This window comes from Mus caroli, chromosome 9, assembly GCF_900094665.2.
Source record: "Mus caroli chromosome 9, CAROLI_EIJ_v1.1, whole genome shotgun sequence".
Lineage (NCBI taxonomy): Eukaryota > Metazoa > Chordata > Mammalia > Rodentia > Muridae > Mus > Mus caroli.
Genome location: NC_034578.1, coordinates 72,860,002 through 72,883,803, shown reverse-complemented (window position 1 = coordinate 72,883,803; position 23,802 = coordinate 72,860,002). Strand labels below are relative to the sequence as shown.

Sequence of the window (23,802 nt, the reverse complement as noted above, 5' to 3'; positions counted from 1 at the left end):
CTTTAACAAAGTAGTATAAAACTACCATTATTCTTCAATAGAACTCTCTTTGAAAGATTCATTTTATATATGTAGCATTTAAGTCAGCAAAACGTAGTACCATATATAATTATCTCCTATTGCCTCTTTTTCTAGGCATACCAAATGGATTTCTGCCTAACATGGTTAATCTGACAACTACACCTTAGGAGGGTGAATGAATTCCGTCTTTTGAGAATCTCGGCTTCTAGAAGATTTGTTACATTGAAGTAACCTCAAAAAAAAATGGAGATTTTAAAAATATTAGTGAAAGCTATTTGAAATTGGATTCCTAATTTGCTGAAATACTGTTGGCGAGAGTCACAGCTATTCTATGCATCTGTTTGTCCATTATGCCTTGCAAAGTACTGTGCATATATGGTGGTTATAAACATAGAAGCATATACGTCAGTAAACATATGCTAGGATTAGTCAGCCACCAAATCTATTTTTCATAGATGGATATAGATTATTTTAATAATGTAGACATCAGTTTCACCTCATATGAAACATGCTTGTAGCCTAGACTAACCAGGGCCCTTCTTGACATAAAGTATATAGTTAAGTCACAGGCGTTTGCCCACTCTCTAATCAGTGATGCTTTTATCTCCTCTTCTAACCAAAAGGAGATTAAATTAAAATCAAAGTAGATTTATATCAGCTGCACATCTGTAATGTTTTGCTGAAAAGTTTTATGTATGCACGAGATTGGATAGTCCAGGTATCAGCCCACCCAATAATAATGTGCCTTCATGTGTTGAAAGATTCCATTCAAACACATCCTGACTGTCTGACAGTCTGCCATGCTCCTGCTTCTAGAAAGAGCTACATGATTCACACCTAAACACGAAAGAAGGAACTGTATGCTGTATTCATCTGGTTGACCATTCCTTGAGGAAGTCAGCCTGCAAACTGTGTCATTTCATTTTGGCTAGACTTTGTTGACTTAGCCACTTCATAACTTTATTACTGCCAGCTTGATTTTAATTTGAATGGAATCTTTCAACACATGAAGGCACATCATAGTTATTTTTAAATGAATTACTGAGTGATTCACCAGTGAAACATTCTGGGGATGCTAGAAACATCACTTAGATGATTTAATGTACCAAATGAAGGTATATGCAGCTGGCAAATTTATTGTGGCAACTTGACTTGCAACATAGGACCCAATAATTCTCAGAGCACAACTGTCATGCTCATTCTATCTTACCTCCAGCACTGGGCATCCTGGAGGGGTCCTGATGAGAGTTAGATTTATTGCGGTTTTGATTTTTCCGTTTGCTGGCTGCTCTCACAGATCGAAGAAGTACCTCACTTGCCTTGAAGAAGGCCACCATGAATGGTTGTTTTGACTGAGGTCCATGTCTCCCCACAAGACCAGCAGATTTTACATTGATGCTGCGTCCTAGAACAAAATATATAAACATGTAGTTTATGAGAAAGATAAAGTAGTGTGAATGAGCCTGCAATACTTTGAAGAGGAGAAAACAATTTAAGCCTTATCTGAATGTTTTCTTTATAGACTTTATAAACTAAGGATTGGATTCTCATAAACCTTGATATTTATGATTAAATAAATATTTAGGCATATTTGTCTCTCTTGTCCCCTCTACCACAGCATAGTACACATAGAGGCATACCAGGTCGCATCCCATGGCTACTCTCGCTCACTGAATTCAAGGAAAGTGATAGACTTGTTTTCCAACAGCCTAGAAATTTCCACATCAAATATAGTTTCCAAAGTCAACTCTGGGATTTTCTGCATTAAAGGCCCTATAATTTTTTTCTCTAAGTGATAAAGATTGACATGCCTGAAGGGAATTTCTACTTCTTCCAGCCAGTTTCAGCTTTTCTTGGGTAAGTCAGCTCCGCTAGCCATTTCCCTCTCACTTCTGGCCAATATCAGGAAACTTCCCAAAGTTGTTTACTCTACCATTAGCATTCTCCCTGTCATTCTGGGAGACTTCTGGAAATACAGCCTCTTGTGAACTCCATTCTCATTGTAAAATGTTTTTGAACAAACGGAGATTTTTTTTAACTTTTTATTGATTCTTCACATCATGCACCCCAATTTCACTCATCTCCCCATTGCTTCATACCCACCCTCCAGCTTTGTAATCTCCCCACAAAAAGAAAACAAGATAGATAGATAGATAGATAGATAGATAGATAGATAGATACATACATACATACATACATACATACATACATACATACATACATAGACGTCTTGCTGTGGATGTTGTTGTGTGTCACATAGTATACCCTTTATTCATACATCTTGCAAATGTTCATTGCAATGAGTCACTGGTTTGGTTTGAGGCTTCTGACTTCTGCTACACCATCAATACTACATCTTAACCAGAACTCCTCTTGGATATCCTGTTGTTGACCTGAGTCATGGAGATCCTGCAGCTTTGGATCTGCAGGAGAGGCCCCTTTACATGCTTCAGCAGTTCATAGATGGGACGGATGTTGGGGTGGGACAACTCAAAGCCCTGGGTCTAGGCCAAGGTGGTAGCTGAGTTGGTCAACCTGCCAGCTCTCCTACACCCACATCACCAGGGTGTGTTCTCCCACTTTGCCCAGGAGAGGGGCTGGACCGGCACTCAGTAGAGTGGCCCTGCATCTCACCTGGGCAGTGCTGGAGAGATGGCCTCAGTAATGTGGAAATTTCTAAATTCCTCTCCCAGTGAGTTTCCATGAACTGAAAGTTGCCTGAGATTTCAGAAGACTCAAATGAAGTCTGGTAACTCTCAGTACAGAAGGAAATTCTACGTGAGCTTATCAATGCTTGCTTGATTTGTACTTAGTTTATATCTTAGACCCTTGTTAATCTATACATGTGGCTGCACACCAGAGAAAGAGGGAGAAACCAGAGTGTATTACAAGTCAGGGTATCCTAGGCTCTAGAAACTGAGGTGAATTAAACTGCCTTTCCCATGGAGTAGCAATAATATTTATAATTGTACCAGAATGTTTAGAGTACTTGCTCTGAGTATACTATATAATTTTCTGGGTGCTTTCTATGCATTATTTAAATATGGTTTCACAAACACTATAGGAGTGAGTTACTACTATGCTTCCAATTTAAAGTAATTGTCACTTTAAATTATATGTTTATATAAAATGAAACTAGATGATGTATATACTATATATGTAGTTAATATATATTCTGTGCTATATATACACAAAGAAAACCATTGATTGGTTTCTAGTTCCATGGAAATCACACACACACACCCCAAAAAGGTGAACTATTTAGTTTTCTGCTGTAGCTTTACATGGGAATTACTCAGACTTATTGCAGTTACTAGTCTAGATATGAAGTTACTGATCCTGTAAGGGTAATATATAACATGGCTTGAAATATGTGCATGATTGACTCTGGCTTGCCCCTTGAGAAATGTGCATGTTTTCTTAAAATATTTATTCAGCCAAGACTATGAAGCAACCTCCACTACAAGGTCCACTACAAGACCAAACCAACCAGAGAATAAAGAAAAGGGAAGCAAATCCCTAAGACAGCATCAGTGTCATTTGACCAAATAAGCCCTTGTTTCTAAGATAGTGTATTTTGGCAACATAAACAGTTTTTTGTGCGCATGAATTGTACAGAGAGACTTTCTACCATCAGAAAATAAGTGTGTGTTGCAAGAGTTCATACAGCTGTTGTAAGAGACACAGAGGTCCTTCACATGTTGCGATGCTAGTTCTTAAAAGAAAGTTTGCACCAATCCAGGCAACATGGGTATCGTCAACAATTGTCCTATAACAGAGAAAAGTTATCCCACAAGCCCTTCTGCAGTCAGTCCTACCAGGAAAAGGCTTACAAATAACCCAAGCAGTAAACCTTAAACAAATAAGCATACAAGTTTTCCTTTCAAATGCAAACGTATGGTGGCTCTGTGCCAGAGTGTATATACTTCTTAGAAAAACTGTATCATTGGCATAAATGAAAGAGGCAGTTTGATTTGTGGTTAGAGTAGTTTCCATTTTGCTTCCACTGTAACAAATGTATTAATTCAGCTCAGACTTCCTCCTTCTGGCAGTCCTTGTGCTGTAAAAAGAGAAATTAGAAGTTCCAGCCAAATACCATACCTTGAACTGACCCACTTCAATACATAAACACTTTTACAACGTGTTTATTCAGGTGTAGCCCTTGAAATCTGTTTAAGAGTTTCCAGCAACAGAGAGCTCAGCAAAAGAAAAGAAAATGCAAACTGAGAAACTTGACTGCTGTGGAATAGAACTGGCAAGCTGTTCTTTTTTTTTCTTTCTTTCTTTCCTTTTTTTTTTTTTTTTTTTTTTTTTTTTTTTTTTTTTTTTTTTTTTTTGGTCCTGTTTTGAAATATAACATAAAAAAGTATTTGTTGAAACGTTTACTTTGATATTTTAACGAAGTGTTAATTTAACAGTAGCTAGACTTTACTTGTATATGTTGATGACTGCAGGGACCATTTTTAATATATGATCTTTCTGATTCTGAAACAGGTTACTGTAAAGGACTTCACAGTGGGGAAAAAAAGGTTTTCTAGTCATTACAATATGCATTGACTTTTATAATTAAAAAAGCACTTAACTCCACATTCCAAGTTTCCTTCTGTTTGCAATGTTTCTTTTTTTTTTCTTAATTCCAAAGTCTCTCAGTGTTTTTGGTTTTAGCTATAGAAAAATAATACTGCTTTAAAAATTTATGTTCATAGAATATATTACATATAATAAAAATAGTGAAAATTTTAAAATTTAATTTATCATTTTTAATCTTATAATTAAATGTATAGTATATGTTAGGTATTGGAAATATGAAATAGATGGAACCTAAACCATTATCATTATTATTATTTAAGAAAACTGTGATTTTTATATTACCAAAGCTCTTCAAAGCTGTCCTTGTTTGTATTCGTTTCCAAGTTAAAAAAATAGACACAAGGACTGAAAAACAGATTGAATATGTAATGGAAATTAAATTGTGAAATTAAATGACCATTAATATAGGGAAGGTAAAGATGTTAGCCTGAATCCACAGTTGGGCACATTAGGACTCACACGTGTCATGCAATGGCAAAAGCTTAACAGCTTCAATCAAACAGGGATACATTTGAACAAAGCAACAGCCTACACAATGGGAAAATATTTTACCAACTACATATATGATAGTGGAATAATATCCAAATTATATAAACAACTCATCAAACTATATAGCAAGAAAACAAATAAGGCAGTTTTTTAAATGGGATAAAGATCTAAACAGAATTCTAAATGAGGAAATTCAAATGGCTGAGAAACATTTTAAAAATGTTCGCTATCCTTAGCCACCAGGGTAATAGAAATGAAAACTACTTGAGATTCCATCTTACACCTAACAGAGTGGCTCAGGTCAACAACACAGATGAAAGCCCATGCCAGTGAGGATGTGGAGCAAGGGGAACATCCACCCATTGCTGGTGGGAGTGCAAACTGGTACAGCCAGGCAGTCGTAGTCCCTCAGGAAGCTAGGAATTGATCTACCCTAAGATCCAGCTATAACACTCTTGGGCATATACCCAAAGGACACTTCATTCTACCACATAGACACTTGCTTAACTATATTCACGGTTGCTCTATTTATATTAGCCAGACATTGAAAGCAAGCAAGATGTCCCTCAACAAATAAATGTGTAAAGAAAATGTGGTACATTTGCACAATGAAGTAGTGTTACTCAGTCTTTAAAAAAAAAATGAAATCATGAAATTTGCAGAACAATTGATGGAACTAGAAAACATCATCCTGAGTGAGGTAACCCAGAACTAGAAGGACAATTGTATGTATGTATGTATGTATGTATGTATGCATGTATGCATGTATTTGCTTATATATAAATATTAGCTGTCAAATCAATGATAATCAAACTAGCATACATAGAACCATAGATGTTAAGTGTAGAATAAGGGACTAGGAAAGACAGATAAATCTCCCTAGGAAAAGGAAAAAGAATACATAGTTATGAATGACTGGGACAGGGTCTGGAATGGGAGGGACAAGTGGAGAAGAAAGAAGCAGATGAGAGAAGGAATATGGGGAGAAACAGCTAAAAATAAGAGCGATTTGAGGGGTAGTATGAAAACCAATGTGAAGATGTTGACCTGGTGTCTTCACCCCAGTGTTCTAGCTTCTTTGGACAGGAAAGTACTCTGCATACAACCAAAGGTAGAACATATACATCAAACCAGCTACAAACCCTTTGGTCTCCTGCCTGAAAGATATGTTAGTGAAATGACGGTACAAAACTATGGAAATAACAAGCCAATATCTGATTTAACTTAAGGCCTGCTCAAACCCAAACTCGGCACTGCTTGGGTAACCAAAAACCTGAGACTGGATAACCCAGGGACCTAGGTTAAAACCAGATGCCGCTGTCTAAAAAGTGGTTGGGGAGGACTCGTAATGACATTCTGCTATAATTATAAGTCAGTGTCTTGTTCAGTCCTCATTAAAGACGCTTCCTCCTGCAAGAGATGGGAACAAACACAAAGACCCACAGCCACACAGCAGAGAAAGAGACCTTGGAACACTCAACCCTAAACAGGATCCCTCCATCAAACCCTCCCCTTTGGAGCAGAGAGATTCCTACAGAAGAGGAAACAAAAGGAGTGTAAGAGCCAGGGGGATGGAGAACATCAAGGAATCAAGGCTCTCTAAATCAACATGATTGAATTACATATGAACTCCCAGAGACTGACGCAGCATGCACAGGACCTGCAGGGGTCTGCACCAGATGGGGTGCTAGAGCTGAAAGAAGAGGATGCATGCCCCCATCCCTAACCCAGAAGCAATGTCCAACTGATAACCACTTGCAAATAAGGATTTTAGTTTCCTCCATGGGAGACTCACTGGGGAGACAAACTATGCTTAAATGCAGGGTGCATGCCCAGGTTGGCCCACAGAAAACAAACTCAGAGGCATTTTTGGAGACTCCTGTCTGCAAGTGTCATAGTGTCTCATAATGTCATGTCAGGGCTTTTCCTGTTGAAAAACAGTAAGATTTTATTTATATATCTTCTTTCTTTCTCCCTTTCTTTCTCCCTTTCTTTCTTTCTTTCTTTCTTTCTTTCTTTCTTTCTTTCTTTCTTTCTTCCTTCCTTCCTTCCTTCCTTCCTTCCTTCCTTCCTTCCTTCCTTTCTTGCTTTCTTGCTTTCTTGCTTTCTTGCTTTCTTGCTTTCTTGCTTCTTTCTTTTTGTTGTTGTTGTTTTGTTTTATTTTTTCGAGTCAGAGTTTCTCTGTGTAGCCCTGGCTGTCCTGGAACTCACTTTGTAGACCAGGCTGGCCTCAAACTCAGAAATCCACCTGCCTCTCTCTGCCTCCCAAGTTCTGGGATTAAAGGCGTGTGCCACCACCGCCCAGTCTATATATTTTCTTTTATCTTGTTTTCCATTGCAGTATATGTTTGCATATTTATTATAGCTTCCAGTTTTTATGGGATTCCTGAGTGTGTCTCTGTTTCTCATTCCATCTCTTGGGCTTTCTTACTTCTGGTTGTTTCTTTTGTTCCATCCCAATGTGTGGGGTTTTTTTTTTATTTTATTTTATCCTATTTTAATTTATTTTATTAGTATTCCTTAGAAGCCCATTTGTTTTCTAATGAGAGATAGAAGAAGGTGGATCTGGATAGGAAGGGAAATGCGAAAGAATTGGGAGTAGAGAAAGAGGAAACCATAATCAGGATATATTATGTGAGAAAAAAGCATTTACTTTCAATAAGAGAATGGGGGAGGAATGAGCTATATAAAGCAAGGCACTAAAGACTATAAAGAAGTAACTTTTGAGGCTGAAAGTCAGAGTTGTTTCTAGCTCTATTACAATCAATTCGTCACTAAGCCTAGAAACAAAGAGAAAATATCGCATGCCTTTTAAATCTAAATTTCTGTAAAATGCTAGGAGCTAGTCCTACTTTGGGACTTGGTTAGCTGAGTGACACAGTAGAAAACACATTCTCCCTGTGTGAGAGGGATGGAAGCAATAGAATGAGGTCTAAAATGGTCTTCTGTATCAGAATCAGAGTTCAAAGAATCAGAGGAGCTCTCTAGATTAATAGACCAGCAATCAGAAGACATTAGCAGTTCTGTACTAATGCAAGAGATAATGCTAAAGGAGAAAATAGCTCCCTTGTAAAATACCTTGTCGGAAATCTATGTTCTGGGCAGGGGCAGAGATGCAATGAAAGGATAACGGGAGGCAAAGGACTTGGTTGTGAGGAGTTGTTCAAGTTTAGATACACATATACTCTCCCACACATGAGGAAGAGGGGGAGAGAGGTGAAGAGGGTTGAAGGCTTGCAGAAGAATGTGGCAGCCTTCCAGTGCTCTCACTAAAGGCTTCTAGAGACAAAGGGATGCCGTTTGTAAAGAATAAATTCAGCTGATGTTTAAGAAAATGCTTGGGTTATGAAACACAGTAATTAATTTTTTTTAAATATAGGAGCCTAGAATTTTATGCTGGCACTGGTATTATCTTTTTGCCTGTAGAATAAAGAATGCCCAGTCAATGGTGCCAGCGTTTGGAAGCTGATCATGGGATGGATCTCTGGATATGGCAATCACTAGATGGTCCACCATTGCATATACTAGCAAGATTTTGCTGAAAGGACCCAGATATAGCTGTCTCTTGTGAGACTATGCCAGGGCCTAGCAAACACAGAAGTGAATGCTCACAGTCAGCTATTGAATGGATCACAGGGCCCCCAATGGAGGAGCTAGAGAAAGCACCCAAGGAGCTAAAGGGAACTGCAACCCTATGGGTGGAACAACAATATGAACTAACCAGTACCCCGGAGCTCTTGACTCTAGCTGCATATGTATCAAAAGATGGCCTAGTTGGCCATCACTGGAAAGGCCCATTGGACTTGCAATCTTTATATGCCCCAGTACAGGGGAACGCCAGGGCCAAAAAGGGGGAGTGGGTGGGTAGGGGAGTGGGTGGGTATGGGGAACTTTTGGTATAGCATTGGAAGTGTAAATGAGCTAAATACCTAATAAAAAATGGGGAAAAAAAAGAATGCCCAGTCAATCTCTGTATGCAAAATGTCATCCTTTTTGTACCCTAAAATTGTTGTGCAGGTCCCAGGTGATAAAAAAGAAACAAGAAGTTGCTAGCATATGTGTGGGCATTTTGGCCACTGCTTGTTTAATTACAATGTGGGCAAGCAATAGGATGAAGGTGTCTACCAAAGAGCAGAGGATTGCCCTGAAATAGAAATCATTAGAAAGATAAATGAGACTGAACTCCATTCTACTAAAATTTGTTTTATAATAGAGAATGGAGATTTAAGATTTCAGTTTCTACCACTCCAACCTTACTGGTTTGAATAAACACTGAGAACAGAGGGTTGGGGCAAATTCACCAAGAACCCAGCTGAGTCTCTTTCAGATTTACCTTAGCAGAGAAGTTAGATCACTGTACTGTACCAAAGGCCTATCCTAAACTTCCTGCTTTATATTTCTAGGTGATTTCTTCTGGAAAAAAAATATGTAAAGTCAAACATCTTTAATTCTTTCAAAACAGGGTTGTTGAAGATATTCTGACAGAAAGCAGAGTCGAGCTGATGCACTGCTAAGTGCTTCTAAATCAGGGCATTTCATTTCCCTGGAGGATATGCAATCTGAAAAGCATTCATTTAAGAATTTATCAGAGTCTACGTGTTGATATCCCTATAAGACATTAGAATAAATTCTTTAAACCTTCCTGTAAACCTATTGCTGCTGACTGACTAACCCAGAACACCTGTGATGGAATATGAGCAAATTAAGTCCCCTGTCTTTGAAGCAAGACATACAACACCCGTTACTGCCGACTACACAGAAAGCCAATCAGTCCCCTGTTTTACATTGACATGTCTGCTTGATCTCATGTTCAGCCTGTGGTAAGTTTGATTCTAGTACACATAAGCCATGGATTCAGTAACTCTAAAATATACTTGGATTTTGCCCTTTTTGGAAATCAATTATTTTAAATGTATAGCGTTTTCTGCCTACCCTATATACTAAATTATGCTCATATTGCATTTTAAGCAGTTTAGTCAAGATATAATTTTATCTACTTGAATTCCATACATACTTAAAGTCAGTGTGGCCTTAAATTATGAATCTTCTAATCTAGCTACAGATTTCAACTTTGATGAAAATATGCATAGCTTGGGTTATATAGCAGAAAGGCAGACCTAGCTCCAGATATAAAAAGCATACGAACTTCCAGTACTCCAAACATAACTTAACAAGGCTGCTCAAGTTCTCACAGGATTCACACCTAGTCATAAATTCAAACACAAACAAAAAAGGCTTAGATTTTAAACTATTTTGATGTTACTGGAACCTGAAAGGTAGGTGGTATTTTGAAAAAAAAAATTTTTTGAACTTTAGATCACATGGTTAGATTTTTCTTTTAACAATTCTTCATATTCTGGTTAATAAGTAAAGTATAAGAATAATGTCTTTCCTGAAACTCTGGGCTTTCATTTTTAGAGTGACATTTAAACGAGCAATTTTAAACTAAGCATTTTCCTTTCATGTCATACATTTATAATTCTATGCTATTTTTAAATATGTCAAAAACAAAAGACGGAATGAATGGACTAACATACCAAACAGGTGTGGAACTCTGTGACTGACAAATTAGGACAAAATGGCCTCTCAAGGGGCTGGAGAAACAACTTAGTGGTTCAGATTTCTTTCTGTGTTACCACTAGGAACAGAGTTAGGAACCTCTCAGCACCTATTTAATAAGCAGAATATCTGACAAATGTCTGTAACTCCACTCCTGAGAGATCTGACTACCTCTTTTGTCATCGTTACATGTGTATGAGCAGGCAACACACACACAAATTCACACACATGGACACGGAAGCATACATACACATTTTTAAATATGCTTAATACAGAAGTCTCAAAAAATATTGACAAGCATGTCCTGACACACTGATATACCCTGAGAGCAGGAAATTTTCTGTGATTAATAAATATGGCAGCTGAATGTCGAGTGTAGTGGTGCATGCCTCTAATCCCAGCATTCTAGGGAGATAGAGGCAGGCAGACTTCTGTTAAGTCTAAGGCTAGCCTGTTTTACATAGTGAGTTCTGGGAAAACCAGAGCTACATAGTGAGACTTTATCTCAAAAAGGAAATCAAGGAAGGAAGGAAAGAAGGAAGGAGGAGAAAAGGAAGAGAAAGGTGGCAAGGTAGAAGACTGAGTACGGAGATGAATAACTAACACTGAAGAACTTTGAAAATGCTACAGACAGGCCTGAATAATCTATACACATCCATGCACATGCACACACACACATGTACATGCATCATGCATATATGGAGTATAAATGGAGTCATCCTATTAACAGGGGACAATGCTTCCCCCAGACAAGACAGAGAACCAAATAAAAATCTTTATGCCAAGTATATGTTACTTCTTTTCAGCTGTTTGTCAGTGAAGTCCTATAGACCATCCCTCCCTAAAATTATAAGCTATTGCTATTTCTCTTGGTTAACTTCCAGAACTTGATGGCAAGACACCCCCCCCCCCATTATGAAGAAACTAAATAGTTGAGTCATGGGATATGAAAAAAATCGAGCTGGTAAAGACTGGAAGCTCCAGCCGTTCCTACTGGCTAACTTTTGATGAGCTGGAAAATACTATGTATGTTACCAGCAAGGTTAGGTTATCAACAGTTTACCAGCTTCAAATCCCGGGAACTACAACCACAAATATCCTTCTAAAGTATGCCTTCTGGTGCAACAGTGGCAGAAGACCTGCACATTGTCAAACTAGGCAAACTCCCAGCATGGACAGCGGAGGGACTCACAAAGGCTCACATGTAGCTGAGGATCGATCAGCAACTGATGGCTGATAGGGCTAAGGGAAGTCACTTTTCTTCAAGGGCACAGTCCCTGATAGGCCACCCAGGCTTCACTGCATGGTCCTAAACCCATACAGACAGCACTAAGTGGACTAAGGAGGTTTACAAAAAATATAAAGTACATAAAATTTAGAGGAAAAATACTGGGGATGAAAGGGTGGGAACTTGAGAGGAGAGAAAGGGCTACAGATCAAAATGGATTGTACACAATTATTTGGAAATAATAAAAAAGGAAAAACAAAAATGCATCTCTTATACATAAGATCTCTTGTGCAATCCCTACAGAATAAATAGAGAGAGAGAGAGAGAGAGAGGGAGGGAGAGAGGGGGGAGAGAGAGAGAGAGAAAGGAGGAAAGGAAGGAAGGAAGGAAGGAAGGTAGGTTAACAGTCTTGAACATGGCAAACATGGCCCTGACAGGTTTGCCCTTACTCTACTCCCCTTTGCTAAACTGGTAGATAGCATTCCTAAAATGAGCCCCCAAGGTCCATTCCCTCATCTGGCCACTGACCCATTCCTGAGACAAAACACCATGATCCAACAATCAAAATTCATTATTTGTCTAACATATCCACCCAGAATTTACCAATTCACCCTAGCACAGACTCCTCCTATTCTCCTAGACTTGAGGTCACACAAAAGAGAGATGCTGTTGGGGGGCAGGTGGGGGAGGGAGGGAGGGTGGGTGGGCGGGTGAGGAGGTAAGCACCCTCTCAGAGGTAGGAGAATGGGATGAAAAGCTTGGGGTGGGGTGACATGAAAGGGGAACAACTTTGCAATGTAAATAAATAAAATGATTTAATAAATAAAAACCCACTCCTGGAAAAACAAAACAAAAAACACTTGCTGCTTCCTGCTGTCTGCTTTTGCATGATCCAGAGGCCCCACCATGACTTGCCCTGCTGGGGTAATAAATCTCCCTTGTGCTGAGAATTTGGTGTCTGGATATGTCCTATACTGACTCTGGGGGAGGGGCAAACCAATTCCCTCCTTACATTTTGCTATGAGTCTAGGCCAACTGTGTATAGCTGATATCATGCCAGGAAGTGTTACATAGCAAGCCCCTGTCTCACACAACAACAAAAGTAGTTATAAAATAGAGAAAGGGGACTCTTAAGGAAGGGGCTAGGGGATAAATACAAAGAAGGTAGGAGAAAGGGTTAAAAAAAATAATAAGGCTGGTAAGAATACAAAGTGGTGTAGCCACTCTGGACACTGTATAAAGAATCCTCAAAAAACTGAAAATAAATCTACTGAATGACCTAGCTATGACACTACTTTTCATACGCCCAAAGCACTCCACAGGTCCTAATCTATTCTCAATATCAATAAAATGGAAGCAACCTAAATTAAATGTCCTTCAACAACAACAACAACAACAACAACAACAACAACAAAAACATAGTATAAAATGTAATACTATAATGTAATTGTATAAAAAATGAAATCATGACATATTCAGGCAAATGAATAGAACTATAAAATCATGACATATTCAGGCAAATGAATAGAACTAGAAAAGGGGGTATTTTCTTTCCTGTTTAGATAGTTAGTTAGTTAGTTAGTTATTCGCCTTATATCCTGATCGCAGCTCCCCCATCTTGAAAGTTCCCCCCTCACATGGCCTCTCTGCCATCCCCCTTCACCTCTGAGAAAGGGGTGGTCCCTCCCTTGGAAAACAGTTTTGACCGAGATAATCCAGATCAAGAAAGGCACATGCCATATGTTCTTTCATCTATGGCTCATAACTTCAAAATTTGAGATGTGAGTATAAAACCTGAAGTGACCAGAGCAGCCAGGAGCATGGCAGGAGCAGACGAGTGATAGAACCAGCCAGATCTAGGTGATAGGATGGGGGAGCAAAAAATGAAGAGGAGGGTCTTTAATTGGAGAGAGAGAAGGGAAATAAATATAGAAGGAGAGGGATAGAGGAGGGAACCAAAATCCTTAGAAAATCATTATTTTATATTTACCTAAAATTAATATATACATATAAATGTATATTATTTTAATGAATAATATATCTATCACTTAAATGAAGTTATGCCACATACTAATTCTGATAATATTCCACGGAAAATCTATACTAATAACAACAACAAAAAAAGTACCAGGCATGAGAAACTTCCTTTCAAATTGATCATGATAGCCTAAGACACTCCAAAAAATATACTTTATTTCTATTTCCCTTGGTTGCCTCCCAGAGGGTGAAGGTATGTTTCTATTGCTGGCGACACCACTTAGGATGTAAGACTCAGAAGCTCTGAAATGGATCTGAACTGAAAGCTTCCCCCCTGAGGTTTAGGTTTACCTTTTACAATCCCAGATGGTGCTCTGCAAGCTGCCAAGCTGCGAGCATTCAAAAGTCCTACCAATCGTATGCCTACGAACCACAATGATAACTAGACTGCTGTGATATACTCAAAGGTGCAATAGTGGCATTCAGTCTTGGCAGAAACCAACAGCTGTCTAATTGGACTTAAAGCCTGCTCACAAAAGAGGAATGTTGCCTGGTACTGGAAACCCAGGGTTAATAACACTATGGATCTTAGAGGAGAACCTGTTACTGCACCTTTACTAAGCAGTATAGTTTCTAACTCTATTCTAATTATTCTCATGCTTTCAGGTAAGGGTAGCTCTTACCTCTCATCAAAACATCTTCTCTTTAAATTACCCAGAGACCACTACAGAAATCTACAACTGGTAATAACACAGAGATCAACTGATTTGAGGGTGCCCAGGCTCAGTGGATACATCTACTAAACCATTCATACAACAGTGAATGTTGCAGAACAAAGGGTATGAAGACTGTAAGAGTCAGAAGACCAGGGATTCATGGCACGTTTGTGTCTCCTAGAAATTATAGGAAAGCTACATCTATGATACTGCAATAGTATAGCTGCCTAAGAAAGACCTGAACAAAGACAAAACTAATACACAAGGCTATCACAAAAGAGGAGACTATAACTAGACCTATTCCAAGCAAGAACTGCAGGCAACTAAAGACAACGGCAAGCGAGAGAGTTAGTCTTCCCCAGGAAATAGCTCCCTAGCTGCTTCCCAATATCAACTGGTCATCCCTGAAATTGTATACATATGAGCAACACAAAACTGACTCAGCAGATTTTATTTACATATTTACACATAAACAAACATGCATGCTAATCAAGGGGAAAGTGAACTTGATTTTGAGAAGGAGTCGGGGAAAGGACATAAGAAAGTTTGGAGGAAGGAATTGCCAAGACCTGCACACCTTTGGGATTGACCTGGCAAAGAAGAACCAACAGATGCACACACACACACACACACACACACACACACAAACCTGGAATTGAGCAGATGTATACACTCTCACCAGCTTCCAGAAACTTCCTGCATTTCTAATGTACAGATAAACCGGAAGGCAGGTTTACTACAGCCAGCTGAAAAAGGAGGTGAGCTAGTGGTACTCCATGTACGGATAGTGCCCTTTGCGTGTACTGTTTATAGCCATAAGTTAACCAGTCATCAGTATCCGGACTTGAGTTGGGGAAGGCCTTGCCATTCTCTCCCTAACCCCTTACCCCACCCAGCCTGGCCTGGGGGAAGTCTTGCCATTTGCATGACTCTGACTCATTGGTGTCAACAATCCTCATTCATACAGGGAAGGATAGACTCAATCAGCATGGGGCGTTTGGTTGAAGGGGAGAAATGATATGATTATATTTTGATTTAAAATTTTTAATTAAAAGATAATAACAATTCCAAGTAATATAAAGCTTTTGAATAAACTCACTTTCCTCTGTGACTGGGACACATTCAGAGTATAGAAGCATGAAAGGGGAAGGAGTTTTCACTAAAGCTTGCCTCTATCTCTAAACACTTTGCATTAGAGGATCTACTCCCTTGACTTTGAGATGTGATGGGGGCTGGAGAAAGAAGTTATGCGTGTGAGCTGAAACACTGGCAAGGAGCTGGGACATGACCGGAAACACAGTTCTTGAGAACCAAAGCTCTGGAGACCCTAAGAAAGGAAGACCTGGGGAAAGAAAGGCTGAGACGCACAGAGGAGTAGAGACAGAGATCTGTGTCCTGTGTGGATGCTTTTCAGCAAATTCAAATATCTGAGAGTCTGGAGGTCAGGACTGGGGTGGTGGAAAACAAGTCCAGCCTCTTCCACAGGCTCAGCCTGAAATGAGAGCTCACTGCCTCCCGCATGGCAGAGCCCACCAAATGCTTCCTCCTTGGCCCCAATTTTCATCTGAAATATGAATCTCAGACCAAAAATTGCAGTTTATCTTCACAAAAGCTCTCAGTTTTTAATATCTCTTGTCTTTATATAGCCCCAGTCCCCCTGGGACCCTATGAGCCTTGCAGACACCATCCCTCTCATACCCCAGAAAGCCTGGCTAGCATTTTGTCTTATGGCCCTCATTTATTTTAAGAAAGCAGAAACATTCTTTTCACTAAACCTTAAGAAGAATGAATTATTTTTAGTCTTCTTTCCAATTACGTGACTTTTTATACTAAAAAAAAAAAAAAAAGTATTACACTGAGAAAAAAAATTTTTTTTTCCTTAAAAAGAATAGAAGTAGATAAAGCTGTGGTAAACCACAGACTAGCAGGAATCTACCTGAGGACTCTAAACTCTTGATGAGTTTTGTTATCCATCAGAAATGCTTTTCAAATTGAAATTTGTTTATTTATTTATTTATTTTTACTTGTATCGGCCGTAAGATTTGCCTAGTGCTTGGTGTTTGGTTTACACGGTGACAACAGTCTTGGAAAAGCACTCAATGCAATGATGGTAAAGTTGTGGGTGTCTGAAGAAATCATCACTTTGCACTCACTTATCCAGAACTCTGTTATCATGGAGAACAGTGTACTTCATTAAAGATTTGACCTGATTTGACCTTAATTTTACATCCTATACCTGATCATATGCTGTTACTACTACCATGAAAATAGAAGGTCAATAAAATATTTTAACAATGGGAAAATAAGTGAAGAGAACAGACACCAAATACAAATACCTGATTAGCATTAAGTGTCCACATTCAACCCTTTCCCCCCGATATTGACGTAAAATACTTGGGGCTGGATATAGGGATGCATTCTTGTGATCTAGCATTCAGGGCTGCACCCGAAGCATGTGAGCTGCTATCAGTGTGAGGCCAGCCTGGACTATAGAGCAAGGTGCTTTCTCCAGCACAAACAAGTAACTAAACAGAAATGTATTTAGCAGTCATTTCTTTTATTTCCTTCATACATAGGAAGTAACAAGATAACAAGCATTCCTCTTAGGAAAAAAAAAAAAAGATGCAAACTTTCATTGACAATGTTCCTGTGCTCAGTCAACTCAACACTTCCGACACTAAAACAAGAGCAACAGATGCCCAGGCCTGAAGCCAGGTTACACCTGGTGCTGAGCAAGCATCTCCAACTCTATTCCTCACAAAGCAATGGTTGTATCTTTTTAAAATAACACTCAGAGTGGTCAGATTTTAAAATAATACTTATAATTTATTCTTTGAAATGTTTATACATATATACAAGGTATCCTGATTGTATCCTTTGCAGATCCCTCCACCTCAGAGACACTCAACACATCTCCATTCTAACACCAGGTCCTCCTTCTAAATTCATTATGAATAATTCATTGTAATAATTCACCCACTGATTCTGATTGGTGCTAATGACATGTACATGGTGGTATATCATCCACTTAGGCACAGACATCCTAACAGCAGTCAGACTCCTAAGGTAAAGTGACTCTTTCTGCCCCAGCAGCCATCACTGTCAAGAGCTGTGGATAGGGAGCAGGGTCCTATTTTAAGATCACTTTCAACCCTATAGTAGTATCTTTTCCCCTCTTGGTGCTAGTAATTTATTATGGTCTCTCAAGTCTCTCTATAAAAACACTCCCCACACTGTGAAGAACAAGAACAACTCTCATCATAGTCTGTCAATGGGACATGTAATATAGCTGTCAAAAACAAAAACATTTATAGTTCAGAAATAGCCAGTCCTGGAAAGACAGATTGTTTTCCCCAAGTGTCTATTTCACAGAAATGAAGACATCATACTATAAAGAAAGTAATAGCCCTTTGCAGGGCAGGGGGGGTGTTATGTGCGGGCTTCCAATCACCATTCCCTGCTTTAAGTATTAATAACCATGCTATCGACTTCCATTGTTAGCTCTTTGTTGGTCACTAATTTGAGTTTTCCCCTTGACCTTGTGAACCTACAGCAGGCTGTACGTTGAACTCAGCAGCACAGAACCCCTGAAAAGTCCCCTGACTTCGGACGATTTTTTTTTCTTTCTTCTTCCCAGTGAGTTGCCTGTAAAGCACTGTTGTCAATTTATAATTTACATTGGAAAGTGAGGTATCACCAAGAAGTTAAACTCATATAAAGAATAGAGATGTTATGTGGTATCATGTATAACTATTTCACAGTATTTGTGATGATGGCATTACTGTGAAAAATATTTTTCCCTCAGAGCTTCAGTAGAGCCATAGTGAAGAGCCCAGAATGGACGGGACCATGAGAAGCACTGGGAGATGTTCTGACGTATTTTTTGTCGAGCGTGTTGGTCCATAGCTACGTTTTTGGATTTACAGAAAATAAAACACAAAATATAGATGTAGAAGAAGTTTTTCATATCCATTTTCATTAAATGGAAGCTTTAAAATGACGGAATGGCCTGGAGAGATGGTTCAGTGGTTTAGAGTACTAAATGCACTTCCAGAGGACTCAGGTTCAATTTCTAGCTCCCAATGTCTCACAAATATCTGTAACTACACTCTAGGGGATCCAACAACCTCTTCTTGCCTCAATGGGCACAAGGAATGCTTGTGGAGCAGACATAAATGCAGAAAACACACACACATACACACACACACACACATATATATATATACATATATATATACACATATGTGTTTATGTATGTTTAGATATAGATATAGAAGTAGATGTAGATATAGATATATTAATAGTGAACTGTATCTTTCAACAATCTTTTTAAATCCACCAGTTCTAAGTAACACTTATCTTTAAATTTCTGCTTTTAAAACCTATTTCCATGTGTGTTCTTGAGTTGTAATGCTAAACTTTGGGTAACTAAATGAGAATTATAATATAGCCCTCATTCAGTAATAAATACATTAGAAATTAAAACATAAGACTTTGCTTTTAAAGCTAGCTGTTAAATTATATGAACATGATAAAATAGCTAGAGATATTCCTTTTTTGACTTGTTCAATTATTTTGTTTTGTTTTTTTTATATAATGTCTCATGTGGTCCAGCTGTCCTCAATACACAAATGAAGAAGACGTTGAATGTCTGGTTCTCCTGTCTCCATCTCCCAAATGCTGCTGTTATAAGTATGTACTTCTATACCCAGCAACTTCGCAACTTTAATAGACTACGGAAAGTATTCTATCACATCTATTCACAATGGATACATATACAAAACACTTCCACACCTAAGTCGTAGGGGACAGTGAAAGAGGTGGGGGCAGGGCAAAAGAAAATTGTAAGAGCCAGAGGATCAGGGAGTTTGCTATATAACTATGTCTCCTAATAATGTCAGCAGCTATATCCATAGAGTCTCATGAACATGGCTACTCAATGTGCACTGAACAAGGACGATACAAATGAACATTATGGATGGGGGAAAATTCCAGAGTCCTAAACCCTACCTACACAAAGAACTTCAGATGACAGAGGAAAGCTGGGAGTGGGAGGGGAGGTTCCATAATGGTTGCCCAGTGCCAAATGGTCAGTCTTAGAAACATACATACAAGTAGCATTGATTGCATTAACTGAGCAAATTCTATTTACACACACACACACACATATACACACAATACACACACACACATATATATACATATACATATATACACATATATACATACACATACATGCACATACATATATGAGTATGCTTGCAATAGCAATTGTGAGGAGGGGTGTGTGGGAGTTTTGAAGGCAGGAAAAGAAAGGGTAAAATGTAATTATAACCTCAAAAATTAAATAGTAAGTTATTTTCTATTTAGAAATAATTATACATAAATAAAACAGACCACAAATACAGTATATTTACAAGTATTGGGTAACAAAAAGAATACATAGCAAAAAACAAAGATTTTTTAAATATTAGAATCACGATTCTATATCATCAGTGATCATGCTCAGAATACAGGGTTTTCAAAACAGCAATTCTGCTTAGGGAATAAAACTATCCAAGCATGCTGACAAATAAAAACAGAATTTCTTTTAAACATTTTGGGGAAAAACATTTTCTGATACATTGCTTTCCCAAACATAATCTTGATAGCCAAGATCCCAAGACCAGGGATGTCACTGTCCACCGCTTAGCTTGGGTGTTGGGAGGATGGAAGGTGAGAAAGGGGACAGGGTAGATTCAAGGTTGATTTTTTTGTGTGTGTGGAAAAATAGTGAATTTTAGAAACTGCATGTTGGGCCCCCTTCAGAGTGGATTTGCTTTCACTGGATAAACCACAAGCTTGAGTATTCATTGATATGTATACGACTATGGGGTAATGGGATCCATAAAATAAAAGAATTGATAAACTGAACTTCACTAGGATAAAAATTCCTCTTCTGTGAAGGTAATGATAGACATCTTACAGATATGGAGAAAATGTTAAAGGACTATCACCCAGAATTCATAAATAACTTCCTTAAAAGACAACAAGGAAAGAAGGTAAGCCAGGATTAGAGCTATATGCTGCAACCCAGCACTCTAGACACAGAAACAGGAGAATCACAAAGTGAATGGCATTATAAGGTACAGTCAGGGTCTCTGTCTCAAAAAAGAAAAAAAAAAAGAGTGGGGCAGTGACTTAGCCACTATACCAAAGAGGGTATACAAAACCTATTGGATGTGAAGAGATGTTCACACCCAATGCCATCAAGATATGCACATTTACTGGCCAAAATCAGAAGAACACATGCTGTGTTTGTGGAAATAAAAAATTGTACAACACCTTTGGAAAGTTTGGTAAATTCTTATAAAACACTTTGTAGGTAATAAGGACTGAACATAGGCCCCCAGGCAATGCAAACATGCTATCACTAAGTTATATTCAAAGCCCCTTTATTTGTGTTTATTTTAGACATGGCTTATCTGAGCTTTCCTAGTCAGTCTTGAGCTTTCTGTACAGTCCAGGCAATCCTTGAACTTACCATGGTTCAAGGTAGCATCCTAACTGGCTGTAATCGCAGGCCTGTGCCACCAAGTCCATCTCAAAGCTAACCATGCTTTTACTACATAATGCTACAAACCTTGGCATAGAGTTAAAGATGTATGCCTACACAAAAACGTATTTATGGATACTGTATTAAATGTGCCAAGTTGAAGTTGGAAGCAACCATGATATGCTTCATTAGATGAGTGGATAAATAGGCTACAGTATATCCAGATGACAGAATAATATTTAATGATTACAGAGAAATGAGATCTCAACCAAGGAAAAATACATGGCGAAAACTTAAATGCATGGTCCTATATATAATAAGCTATACTAAAAAGGCTATGTCCTGCATGATACTAATTATGCTACGTGCCCAAGAAGGTAAACAGTGGTGAAATTTAGAACTCGACAACTGTCTAGGACTGTGGAATGCATGGGCAAAGCATGGGAGTCAATGTAAAATATTCTCTGACAATAGAATGGCAGATTCAAATCATTATAAGATTTTTTCAAATCCAAAGGTTACAAACTAAATGTGAGACTTAATGTAATCTATGGATAACTATTAATCATTGTAGTGTCCTCAACTGTAATAAATGTGCCAGCCTAGAAGGGATGTCTCAAAAGAAACAGGAAGATTATGGTATTTTAGGAGAATGGTAATAGTAGGTTCTCTTCTAGGGTATATGTCTTCTCCAGCCACTGGTAGTTGTCTGGGTTTATAATATCAAGCACAGATTCCCTCTTGTTGAACAAGACTTACATCGAACTAGATTACCATCGTTTACTCCCAAGGCAGAAGTGTACTGCACCATTGTGGAGATCTTCCCAGACCACTCACTTGTGTGATTTCTTGACCTTACATCTGGATAGGACTATTGGTTGCTTTATGCAAATATGTATTGGTTGCTTTATGCAAGTATCCATATTTGTTCTATTTTCTGCTACTAAACACTCTGAGAACTAATTCTCAAAAGCAGGTTTCCAGGTCAGTTCCAGCTCCATTCTTCTAAGCTGTTTCTGAAGTGCATGGAGCCTTCCATGATAAAGTCTTAGCTGCAGGTTCTGGGAGACAACCAAAGCCAATGGAAGTATCCTATATTGATTTGGAGGCCTCCTGTTTTTTGCAGCAGATGGAGACTATTACAAAGATCCACAACTGGTCAAGTGCACCATGGGATGTCCAATCCCAAATGATACATCTACAATCTAACCCCTACACATAAGACTCCGAGGAGATCTTGGTGGAAAGATGAGAAAGACTGTAAAAGCCAGAGAACCAGAATTCCTGCTGCAAGATAGTATCTTAGATATAACAGGGATGCTGCATCCATGAGATCTTCACACGGTAGCTGTCTAAACAAGACCTAAGTGACAACATCACCAGAAAACATGGTAACAAAGACAGAAGAAATTTAACAAAGCCACACTCCTAGGTGAGTCCCAGGCATTTAGTGGCTGCAAAAAGGGAAAATCAGTTTACTTCAACTATGTGCCCTGATAAATTACCCAATCTGAAGTAGTCATCCTATACCCTTGTATGTACAAGCAACACTAAATTGACTCAGTAAGTTGTGTGTTATGAGTGTACATATGTGTGTGTATGTGTGTGATAATTAATGAATGATTTGAAAGGGAGGTGAGGGAGGAATTGTAGTAAGGAGAAGGAGGGGTGGAAATTATGTTAATATAGCACTCATGCACGAAATTCTCAAAAAATAAAACCTTTAAATTAAAAAAAGAAAATCAATCAATCAAAAACCATTATTCATCAGCACAGAAATGAGAGAAAGAGGCTCATTATCAAATTCATGATAAGTTAAATTTGGCTTTATTTAACATTGGAGTGAATGACTGACAGAAGAAAAATATTTTTCTTCTAATTTATGAATTTAGAAAATCATGATGCTATAAGAAGCTGAAAGAAATATTGAAGTAGTTTAATTTTGAAAAAGAAAACATACCAGGAATGCTTCCACTTTGCAGGGGACAAATCATAATACTGGGGAAAGGTATAAAAACTCAGAGGACGTTTCTTGTTGAGCTTGTCTAAAATTCATTATTCTCCTGTAATGGTTATTTCAATACCATTGTTTTATTAGAAAATTCTAAAACGTATGGGATTTTTTTTCAGTTTGGATCTTATACAAGAGCTATAAAGTACACAGCTGAAGATGAAAGAAGCTAGCTCTGAAAATGGTTTTAGTTAATGGGCAAGATTCTTATTGTTCCTACAACTAAGTATCTTCATATGCAGAGGGAAATAACAAGTGTGGTTTCTTTAAAAACCTGATTTTAGAAGCTCAACATAATGCTTACTATTAGTGAGCTCCTGGCTGTTTAGTTTTTATAAATATCATTAACGTGATTTCAGCTAACCACCCCCAATTTTATTTAAATATTTATTTTAGATGAATTAAGAAGCTGGTAAGATTCTCAGTGGGTAAAAGTACTTGCTGCCAAACCTGAGGGTCCACTCAGTAGAAGGAGAGAAAGATTCCTGCAAGCTGTCCTGTGACTTCACACTAGCAATGTGGCAGACACGTTACCCTGATACCCGACACACAAACAGAAGAAATAAATTAATGTCATGATTTAAATGTATTAAAGGTATTGCTGGAAGGTAAAACCTTTATTGGCTTTGTAGGATTAAAAAACATGGAGTATTAGCACAGAACAGTTGATGTCAGT

General features: G+C 38.3%; 1 protein-coding gene across 1 annotated transcript in view; it reads right to left on the bottom strand.

The window, feature by feature from the left end:
• Window positions 1-23,802, bottom strand: part of Bmp5 (bone morphogenetic protein 5) — a 124,092-nt gene that overhangs the window by 24,239 nt on the left and 76,051 nt on the right. Inside the window, exon 4 of the mRNA XM_021172253.1 lies at window positions 1,232-1,426. Coding sequence (XP_021027912.1) covers window positions 1,232-1,426 — 195 coding nt within the window. The remainder of the gene's footprint in view (window positions 1-1,231; window positions 1,427-23,802) is intronic.